Source organism: Priapulus caudatus, unplaced genomic scaffold (assembly GCF_000485595.1).
Source record: "Priapulus caudatus unplaced genomic scaffold, Priapulus_caudatus-5.0.1 Scaffold53, whole genome shotgun sequence".
In the NCBI taxonomy this organism is placed as follows: Eukaryota; Metazoa; Priapulida; class Priapulimorpha; order Priapulimorphida; family Priapulidae; genus Priapulus; species Priapulus caudatus.
Genome location: NW_014577114.1, coordinates 192094 through 203938, shown reverse-complemented (window position 1 = coordinate 203938; position 11845 = coordinate 192094). Strand labels below are relative to the sequence as shown.

The 11845-nt window shown below is 46.8% G+C and overlaps 1 protein-coding gene across 1 annotated transcript in view; it reads right to left on the bottom strand.

Moving 5' to 3' along the window:
- LOC106820950 (protein Wnt-6-like) overlaps nt 1-11845 on the bottom strand; it is a 16938-nt gene that overhangs the window by 3202 nt on the left and 1891 nt on the right. The window contains exons 2-3 of the mRNA XM_014825569.1: nt 800-942; nt 124-263 (exon numbers count right to left, since the gene is read on the bottom strand). Coding sequence (XP_014681055.1) covers nt 124-263; nt 800-911 — 252 coding nt within the window. The 5' untranslated portion in view covers nt 912-942. The remainder of the gene's footprint in view (nt 1-123; nt 264-799; nt 943-11845) is intronic.

The window sequence follows — 11845 nt, the reverse complement described above, 5'->3', positions numbered from 1 at the left end:
AATAAATGAATAAGTAAGAATATAATATATATTTTTATTTATTTATTTATTTATTCATTTATTGATTGATTGATTGAAGTATATATATATGTATAATGCAGAAATATCAATATAGGTATTTACCAAACGACCAGCCTGGTTGTTATGCATATTGACCAGTGTTTTAAGGTCACTTTTTCGTTTATCCTTTACATCCATGAATTCTTTAGATTTTGTGTACCCGAAGTCTATATTGTCGCCACAGCCACCCCATTGCCATTCACCTAAAATAAAACGATTGTAAAGTTAACATTTTATGGATGGGTCAATCATATATGCCCTACTTCATTGTCAGGCAGAAACATGAGAAGATAATACACTATTCATAAAAATAAATCCAATAATACACTATTCATAAAAATAAATCCAATAATCCAAAATCCAATAAATAAACAATTTAATTGGGCTTTACCAAGTATACTAATAGAGGAGATATATAAATTTAGTTAGTGACATCTTCATCTGTCACAAACACTCAACTACACCTGCATTTTAATTACATCAACTTCGTGTATCACTTTATTATATGTAGTATATTTTATTGGACTCATATCGTGATGTACGCTCGAACGACGCAAACGATAGAGTGAATAATTTCAATACAAATTCGATGATCACGTGTATTCACACCGGGTCACACATTTACAACTTATATCGTCGCAAGATTTTCTATCCACGGCGGCTACTGTGTTGCGCAGCAGCCACGCTCACGCAGCAATCATCTTGCCGTGACGCCATTGGCTAGCGACGACTCACTCACCTGGATGGTCGGGTGGGGCGTGTCGTGGCGTTGACGAGTCACAGGTGCACTGCAGAAGCTGGCCCATGCTACACGCCTGCGTGATGGCGTACGTCACTCCCGCAGCCGTCATCGAGTTGACGAACGCCGTCTCGCGGATGTCTGCGAACCGAGAGAAAATTGTTTGTCAAGATGGCGTAATGCGGATAGAATGTCCGACGCAGTACCGCGCGAACAATGACGTCACGATATACAACCGAGGGTGGTTCAGCCTCTGACGCGACCTCTCAGTAATACACGAATTTATTTAATACATTTCTATTATTATTCATTACATCTATATTTCGATCACGAGAACGTATTATACAAATGTTCATCGTTCTAGTAATGCGACGTTACAGTTACGATTAAAATATCTTCTTGTGTGGGCTAGTTCAATGCAGCGTGTTTCTTACATACTATTTTAATAATAATAATAATATAATAATAATAATAATAATAATATTCAATCTGTTAATCTATCTGCGTGGTAAGTCCACAAACGAATCCCTTTAGTGCAATGTTTACTTTCATTCCGACGAGGAAAATTATTCGAAAGGTATAAGGAAGTCATGAGAAACATGACTTTCATAATAAACATTTTTACGCAGGGATGAAATCTTGCATGGAAACCTTATTCCACGAGCAATATAGCTCGTTTTAAAGGTATACTATGTCGGGAACACTCGAATTCTTAGGATGCCTCGTGAGAGGTGTCTGGAAAAACAGCTAATTTTGTTTGCGGTATACGGAAGGAACTTAGTTCGAGAGATAGAATTGAAAGCAGGTGTTAATTCGGCTTAAATGTTTTGTTTCGTGTCAAGATTATGCACCTCCTGGCGGGGGCTAGGTGGCGGGTTGTAGTTTAATAGGCCGTCTGTGTAAACATGCACGTGCTGAGACACGGCCTGCCATCGACGAGGCAATCATTCTCGGAATGTCACTGCTGACGTTGCTGGTGTGCAAATTACGGTTACAGCATTGGTTCCGGTACATGCCGGACGAGCGAATCCCTTCCACAGCACATCCGTGATTACGTATAGCGTCATGAATAATATAAACACGCACACCCTCGCGCACACGTACACAAGCATGCACACATGCATACATGCACGCATGCATGCAGACACTCACGCATACATGTACGCTTGATAACACACATAACGCACATAACATGCTTGCTGTTAACGTGACAAAATATATAAATAAAAAATTAATTAATTAAATTAAACAAATAAATATGTTACATATTACAAATTAAATCGATAGGCGATACTGGTTTTTACTGGGAACGTTACTCCCGCCGGAATATTTCAGCGACAATTTTTGTTTTGTATTTATTATTCGACAAGACTCAGCTATGATACGATCGATCTTCCATGTCAATGCTTTTGCATTACACATGTAGGCAAGAGTCAGTATTGTACATCAGTATTCTTTTTCCCATATACTTTGAACATAATTTACACGTTGTATCCTATTGCATCGGAACATCATAACTTAACAAATAAATAAATGAATAAGTAAGAATATAATATATATTTTTATTTATTTATTTATTTATTCATTTATTGATTGATTGATTGAAGTATATATATATGTATATATAAATTATATATACAGTATAAATAATTTATTTATATAAAATATTAATAATAATTTATTTAAAAAATAATAATCTTTGGAAAGATGATAACGTTTTGATTTGGCATGATTGAATTGCACTATATTGTCTAAATCGTTCTAAAACTGTCTCTTTAAACCTGACGTCAAATTGCTAGCACCATAAACCCCAATATGTGGGAGGTCGTCTGTTGAACAGCCCTATAGATACTATGTTTGCGTCTATTCTCTAAGTGCATACATCTAGTCAGCAGCACCAATCGCCGTGTCTATCCCATCAACGTGTAGTGGAATTCAAGCACCGCAAGGAAAGCCAGCAGTGTCTGGTAAGGCAAGAAGTACTCAAGTGCATCCAATCACCAAGACAGTAACAGCCCTTAACTGCGGCAGTAACAACCAGCGAGTGAGCTATAAATTGACGTGAACAAATGCCACACGGAAACAATTTCGCCGAGCCGCAACGTAATACCGTCGGCTACTCGCACTCGCGCCTATACTAATCTTTGGCCTAGCTTCGTCATGGACTGGCGCATCTTCATTGTCGGAGTATTGCTGCCGTGCCAGACACTCGCGCATGAAATGTGACAATTGCGTGCAATATATCTATTTCGTAGGTCTCCACGGCAGAAAATGTACTGCCCGGCAGTAAATTGTAAACAAGATTGCGATAATTAGGTTCAATCTCGCTTGTCTAGCCCAATAAATGAATGTACTTTCATGCCCACAATGCACGTGCACAGCTCTTGGCACGTTACAGGTTGTTTTTCCGACTTCGCAAAAATCGGCGTGTCTATAAAATATTTCCCGTTTAAAAAGTCCACGGTAAAATCGCATTTCATGGGCAGCAGACACTAAACACATAACAAGGTTCGCAGATACCCGACTGTTTTTAGTTGTACGTACAGTTTCGCCTGCCGTCTGAACCTAATCCACTTGTTACAATTTTAACGCTCGAAGGCACCATAACTTTTCTTTATATTGCTTTTTAACCAACAGCCGATGTTTCCTGCATGTGCACATCATGACGAAACGTGTTTTGGTCACAGAAATATGCGCACTTACCAACGACAGACTCTTGCAGTTAGACGGAGAGGGAGAGTCAATGGCAAGGAGGAATCCTCTAGATACATTCTTGGTTGCAAAACGACAAACACAAGTAGTTCGCTATCGCAGATGTGCGCTACTATATGATATATATATGATATATATATATATATATATATATTTACCAGTGCCGTAAATTCTACTTTTCCGACTATTTCGCAAGAAATTCGGCGAGAGTCTATAAAAGATTTCCGCTCGTTAAAATGCAAGCCTGCCTACCATTGGTCACCAACCTGTTTAACCTGCGCAATATTTCATGTCATACGCAGTAGCTAGTGCCTATCCTATCCAGCCACACATAGGTACGCACAGGGTCGACCTGAGTAAGTGGTACGCCCTGATGAGGCTGCGAAATAGAAGATTCACCTGAGGAAGGGTTGAGGGTATACGACGTTTAGAGTTGACGTACATGTTTCGTCGATACACGCCATCATGCAGGATACTGTACCGCCGATCCTATGACTAAAACAAACCTTACTCCGACTTGTTACAATTTGAACGCCGAAGGCAACCATAACTTTCTTTATATTGCTTTAACCACATTTGAAGGCAGTACCCACATGCCCACATGAACTCCCGCCGGAGGCCGAGTGTCTCGCCGTCAATTCTGCATGTGCCATCCGTGAATCCCCGCCGGCTATGTTTCGGGTTCCCGTACCGAATAAGCTCTACCAGCCACGCCCCTCCGCACATGCGAGATGAGAAATCACTCCTGTACCACAGTACAAACAGTACGTGCTCAAATACTCCATGCATACGGCGTACCGGCATAGCGAAAATGGAAAGCAACTAACCATGTACAACAGTCATACTCATGAAACGAAACGTGTTTTTCGGGGTCACAGAATAATGTCCGACTTTACCAAACGAACAGACTCCCTTGCAAGGCAGTTAGACTGGAGGAGGGAGAGATCCAAATGGCAAGGAGGAATCGCTCTTAATCACCTTGGTTGCAAAACGACAAACACGAAGTAGTTCGCTTATACCAGATGTGCGCTACGTATAAGTGAATATATATAGATAATATATAATATAATATATATATATATATATCATATAATATATATGTGTGTGTTGTGTTGTGTGGTGTGTGTTGTGTGTGTGTGTGTGTGTGTGTGTGTGTGTGTGTGTGTGTGTTGTGTGTGTGTGGTTGTGTGTGTGTGTGGGTGTTGGTGTGTGGTGTGTGTGTGTGTGTTGTGTGTTGTGGTTGTGTGTGTGTGTGTGATGTGTTGAGTGTGTTGGTGTGTGTGTGTGCTGTTGGTGTGTGTGTGTGTGTGTGTGTGGTGTGTGTGTGTGGTGTGTGTTGTGTGTGTGCTGTGTGTGTGTGGGTGTGGTTGTGTGTTTTTATATGTCTGTTCTACATGTCAGAGTGAAGACCCCTTGGCAAAGTACGATAAAGATTAATACACTATTTCATGTTAATAATAAACTTAAAATAATGTTCGTTTTTCTCTGTAGTCACAGTCTTTTTTAATTGTACAATGATTTTTAATTTAGCCATCAGTGTTTCTATTAAAAGTAGCACGGCTATTCGTCAATACGATATAATGACATAAAATGTACTCGTACTTACTAGTGATGATATATCTTTTGTACTACGCATTAACTCTGGTCATCATTGCATGCTGCAATTTAAACACTATCACAACTCTAAATTTAGATTGAAATTTTATTTGAACTAAAATTTAATTTAATTTAATAATGATCCGGCATTCTGGTGACAACAACACGTGATTATAGTTAACTTGCGTGTGGCATGATGTGAGAGGCATTACTTTGTGATCGCAAGGGTGTCCCTAATTACAGACTCATTTTTCGAACTCATCGATCTGATTTTTTTTTAAACTCCAACCATAGAAATATCCCATTTTTTATCTATATTTATGGACTAAACTGGAGTAAAAAATTTGACGTCTGTACCATTTGTCATACTCACTTATTAGAGCCCTTTAAATTGCATGAGCTCAGATACTGCTATGTTCATGTGATTTGCAAATTACGTGCGTGTTTGCCGGCATGTTTGTATGTGGTATAGGGGGTCCTTCCTTCCATTCGCTCGGGCTTCTGTCTGTCTGTCTGTCTGTCTGTTCGTTAGTCCGTTCGTTCATTTGTTTGTCTGACACCTATCTGTAAGCCTATAGTCCTATCAATGGCCCATTGCTGCTGAGATTCGGTGGGTGTTGGTGTACCGTGGCCTGCTGTGTGGTGTGTGGTGTGTCGTGCACTGGTGTGTGGTGTGTGATTCCTCGTGCTGGTGTGTGTGTGTGTGTCTGTGCTGTGTGTGTGTGTGGGTTGTGTGTGTGTGTGTGTGTGTTGTGTGTGTGTGTGTTCTGTGTGTGTTGTGTGTGGATGTGTTTTTGTATGTGTGTGCTGTGTGGTGGTGAGTGTGTGTGTGTTGTGTGTGTGTGTGTTGTGTGTGGTGTGTGGGTGTGTTTGTTGTGTCGGGTGGTGTGGATTCCAAACTGAGTTGGCAAATTGTCGTGTCGGGCATGTTGTGTACGGACCCCGCCTGTGCGGCAGGTTGTTGTTACACACCCATGCATCTGAATATGCAGTGTGGCTTAACCTGTAACCATCTGAGAATTACGAAAGGAACTGGCGAGCCGTGGAGCCGTTTCCACGCCGGTCAGAGAATTCGTGAACTGGCACTCTTCTGTTCCCATCGCGGGCGCCCTGTCGCCACCTCGCTGAACGGATCTCTGGCTCAATGCATTCATATTCCCTTCTGCATCCACTAGTCTCCCGTCGTTCGCCGACATATCGGTTGATTCATGACCATCAGGGACTCCCTGTACGCCCGAAACAGCCAATCGCCCACTTGGAAATACTCCCAGATATTAAAATAAATATTAACCATATCATATATATATATATAAATATATATATAATAATACGAAACCCGGCCGCCACATGACCTAATTGATTGGCGCTGCTTATTTGATATATAATTATACCCCATCCACCTTCGTTACAACGGAAATTCTATTCGCAACACGGTATATGCGCAGCCAAATCCCAGGCAATAACCGGGATGACTGCCCGTGGCCGTAGTTTGAGCGCTTCCATATACAATATAATAATTAAAAAGCTTTTTAACACCAAACGAACTTATTTCGTGCGGAACCGAAAAAATAATGGCGGATTATTTCGATGCATAACCTGTACAACCGTCGCATATAATTACGGCGGGTGAAAGCAATAATGAGGGCTCCGAGATAAGTGTGCAGAACCCAATAATGAGCAAGCGTACGATTCTCTTGTTATCTGTTCGCATTTTCCACCGCCGCATTTGCCAACAGATTCCAAGTGATTTTTAACGACATGCTCGATAGGTAACCTTTGCTCTTTGCGTTGTATCGTATTATAGGTTGTACAACAAAGGTAACTATTTTAATAGGCGCGTTACAATGACGCTCGGCCGGGGCAGGCCGTAAACATCCGCCCGACTAATCTATCGCGGTGGCTGTATAAATAGGCTATAAAATCTATGCAGAGCGAGATATACGGCAAAATCCAACACCGCCTAAAGACTAGCATGCAACTAACCTTGCGTAGCAAATCGCCACGTTCTGCACTATTCCCCTAGAACAGCACGATAGCTTCTAAAGGGGGAGGGGACACAGCGAACGAGTGTAACAAGAGGTGCCCGAACTAATTTTGCGCGTTTAGTCATGCGAAAGGCGGCGCATAGCGATAGACTAATCGGAAAACGACACCCGTATTCTTTTAACTAGGGTTCTTCTCATGTAAATATACTGTAGACTCGGCCTGCGCGTCGCGGGCATGATCGGCGCACGTGAATATCGCGATAAGCAACAAATTCATAAAAAACGACTAAACACTCCCTGCCTATATCTCTTCCTGTCAGTGTGGAGAGTTGTATGTTGACGTCTGTGTTTAGAAAATTAGGCCATCTTGAGTCTCACTCCATACGTATAGTGGAGCGCAGCCACTGCCCCCGCTACACTCAGCGTGCCAGCGACATGATAGCTGGCAGCGCCGGCCCCGCAACACAATAACGCAAAACTGCAGCAGCCCGACGCCCGCGTAAGCTATCTACGATCAACAGCCGAAACGCGCATGGTGGAAAGGTCGACGCAGAACGTGCGCAATTACATTGTCTCTATTTGCTCGAATAATGCGGGCATCCTGCCATCTACCGTCAACTAGAAAAACTGGGATCAAATGCCCATCGCAAGTGTTTACTTGGATCCAGAACATCATGTTTTTGGGCCTTACTTATTACCCACTGTCACGGATCTTAGAGGCTTCAGAGAAAAGAAATACTGTCCTTTTCCCGTCGCGCCGTTGAGTTTTTTTGTCCGTAGAGAGGCTTGTAATGCTTGCTAAAGTACTATTGGAACTTGCAGGTTTCAATTCCTCCGCGCGGACGTACGCATCTGCCTACGAACACTGAGCACTACTTAGCAGGGAGCCGCCTGTAGTGCTTCCTTCCGGAATTCGAGTCTTCCCATCTTCTCTCGCATCTCGTAACAGGGGCGATGTTTTTTTACTGTTTTGCCTTGCCTCATCCGCTTTCTCTTGACCCGCGCTCATGATATCATTTCCGGACAATAGTCCAAATCGCCGATCGACCCACGGGCCGGCCCAGTCCCCCAGCGGCCGTCGGCGAACACCGCTGACAATGCACGGGGCGGGGTTGTGAATCCCGTCCCGTGCTTCGTACCCTCGTAATGCCACTCGTACGTCGCGAGCGAAAGCGTACCCAGCCACCTGTACGCATTCGTCTAAGGTCAATCGCCAACCTGGGAAAATAGCACGCCGTGCTAGGTTTGGGTAGTGTATTGGCCGCAACCACCTGCTACACTCGTAGACACTTCATTGCGGTCGGGTTACAGACTGCGACCAGAGTTACCCAAGAACCATCGGCCGGGTGCCCGGCACCCGGTCTGACAGTCCCTTTGCGTAGCTCCACACTGGGAGGCAGGGTCACCTCTACCCGATGCCTCCCTCGTCTTCCTCAAGGCTCGTTGCCGGGTCCAGCGACATAAAGGATGCTCCCGCAGCCTGGGAAACAAAAGATCCACGCTCTCGCATTGACATTGAACGGCTCCGTGAACAATGCCCGGAAACTTGCACAGGAACTGCCATTGCAACGTCGCATCGCCCTAATGCTTCCCCTGTCCTCGCTACGCAGAGTTAGTCCAACTCCCCTTTAAACCAGTGCTTCAGCTTGCACGTTCCAGGTACACGTTCGGGGCGCACGACTTCGGCAGCCATGAAGACGTTCAATGGCGTGCTGTGTTGCCCCGCCGCGTGTGTCCCGGCGAAACGACTCGACTTGCCCTGCGTGGCGTACCGACGCAGACAGTGGTTCCTGCTCGGAAAATGCTTCTCTGCGAATGGGCTGGCTTTCCCGGAAGCCGGACGCCAACGTTCCGGGATGGCATCAGCTCCCCACAGAGGGTTTTGAGCGTCCGTCGACACGCATTACCACACTAGCCCGCAAAGGGTGGCAGTGTGGAGCGTCCGCAGTTCTTTTCTAACTTGCCACTGGCCTGCACCCCAGCGGAAGCGCCCTCTGGCTACGCCCGTGTCTACTAGGACGGACCCCTTGCCACGGCGAGTGCCCAGCTCCCCAGAGGCCGGCATCGTCAGATTCGCCACATACTGCTCTCCCACGTTCTTTCTCTGCATGTGGAGTTTATATGTTGCAAACATGTTCAAATCAGAAACAGGTGCCCAGGTGGAAAAGCGCCCCGCCGTCGGTTTGACCACGTCGTCCCATGTCATACATGTGCTCCGCGTTTCTGATTGCCTCTGCGTTCTCGTTTCCCCGCCGCTCTCTGACCCAATTCCCTGCCGTACCGCGTCTATGCGTGCATTGAAATTCTCACCATTGTGCATACTGCCCCACGAATGGACTGTCTACAAGGTCTGCCAACGTCAAGCACTCACTTCCACGGCGTCCGGGCAAGCCGATACTCTCAGTCTCCCGGTAATGGTTCTCCAAGGATACGAGACACGGTGAAGTCCAGGTTCTCCAATCGAAAGGCAGATCAAACGGCGAATCCAGACTTCCTTACCGACCAAATTTTTACAAGAGAGATACATCATGAAGGTTCGGAACTCAGGCCCTCCCCGGTGACTTTCCCGTGAGGTGTACTCAACGCAGATTACCGACGCGGCTGAAGCCCGGGACGCACGTTGCGGATGTCCCAGCCCGGAAAAACAAGAGGGAGGTGAGCCATATCGGCATTTGTTCTCACCACAGTTCGTGATTTTGGAACTGTGCACCGCGTATTCCCGGACCTTTGCCAGCAATAAATCCAAGATGGTACGGTTAAGCTCTCTCGATAGCCGTACCGAAGTCTGTGGACTGATTACGGCGGTTGTGCGGGTCCCTGTCGATTTCGAGGAGCTTGCCGATCTGCGGCCGAAAACGCTTCGCACTCGAAAGACCATACCCGGTCGCAGTGTAAACTGGCGTGGGGCCAACCGAATCGCAACAAACAGCTGCGTTACCAGGTCACTCGGCCGCGGTCGGCTGCTTGTTTGATCCGGAACACTGCACATCGCATATGCTCCGCCGCCTTGGTGAAAAATCCACAAGCGACTACGCATACATTGTTCCCGGCTCCCCGGTGGCAGGGCAGTGGCCCGACAAAGTCGATGGCCATCGCTCTCCTCATGGAGCGCCCGATGGCCTTGCTGTTTTTAAAACCGCCTGCTTGCCTGCGCGGCGCTAACCTTTCGCGTCTAGCCGCAACGTTCGCACTTCAATAACTATTTGGTACTGACGCGGACCGCTTTCTGTGCATCTACATCCGTCTTATTATGGTACTGTCCGGCAGAAAACCTATCGTTCACATGCGCCGGCGAGCTCATCTGGCCCCGCCGACTATCATGTAAAGGTGGTATGCAACGGACTGCAGAGTCTGGCTGAGAGATCGTCTGGGCCACGAATTAGTTACGCCCCTTTCGCGAAGTTGTCCGTCATTCTCGACCGCCGGTGTAGAATTCCTGGAACCGCCGTGGCAGGAGCTCCAAGAGTTTTCTCCCTGCCACTCCTCGTTAAGCTCGCGGCGGAGCCTATATGAGGGAGGAGTCGTGGTGTCTCCGGGAGCGTACCCTCGGGGTCCACGTCCCGCCTGATAGCTATCTTGCAGCAAGAAGTCTTCCCCCGCGGCAGTACTCTATCGAGACGGTCCCGGATACAACCAGCAAACTTATACCAAAAGTAACCTTTTATTTCCATTCGCCAAGACTCCGCATCCCCGCCAGCAACAGGAAGTACGGGGGCTGTCACGTCGGCTCCATGCTTGCAGCTGGCGGCACCCCGTGAAATGGTTGGATCTTCCGTCCTTGCCATTGCGGCTTGCACTTGCTTTCGTCGTCCAGCGACAGAGCTCTGCTTTCAGGCGGCTCGGGCTCGTGGCGCACCCTGTGGTCGAAGAGGGCCGAGGCCTCTCCGTCCCTTCCGGCTTTCGCGTACCCCGCGGATAGCCGGCCACTTTGTCCCAGTTTGAGAAACATTGCGGGCATCTGTACTTTACAAGGCCGCACGCGCGCAGCGGACAGTGCGTCGGCGTTAGCGTGGCGTCTCCCGCGGGCCGGTGCTCAAGTTCCTCCAGATCGACACGTTCCGAAAGAAAAGCAATCACAACGCGCCACCATGTACACTTCGGTTCCTTGAACTCTCAGGAGCCACGTAAGGGGAGGGCGTGATCGGTGCGGCAGCCGTGATCGGGCCTGCGCGGTCAGTAAGTATCTGCAAATGCTGTCATCGAAGGTTGACCTACGGCAAATTTCCCCGTTTGGTCGGTGCAATACCTGCGCTGGTGTGGGAGCTGAATGACGATTGCGTTCCATCAGGCGATCACTCTCGCCCGTCTTGCCTGGAAGTTGGGAGAGAAACTGCACCCATCGCGGAAGGCTCAGGCATCCGTGTCCAGACAAGCCAACGCACCTTTCATTTGTGGGTATGCCAACATCGGAGGATGTGAGCTGTTCCTCAATGTCTGGAAAGAAGCCCTGAATCCAGGCGCGACCCGTCCACATCGCTCTGCACACCAGTGACTAAATCGACAGCGGCCTGTTAATGCTATTGTGAACGTAAATATGTCGTTCCCCCTACCTTAGGAGTAGTACTTCGCCTTTGTGACATATAATACAGGGATACATGCCAGTTCGGACGGTGGTTTTGTCTACATATCAATGTCGACACCGGAGACAGTCATGAATGGCCTGGATACGTTCTGGTAATCGTTAGGCACCGGGCTAACTTGGCAGCCGCCTCTATCAAAACAAAGCCACGTTTCTTGCACATGTACGAAATAC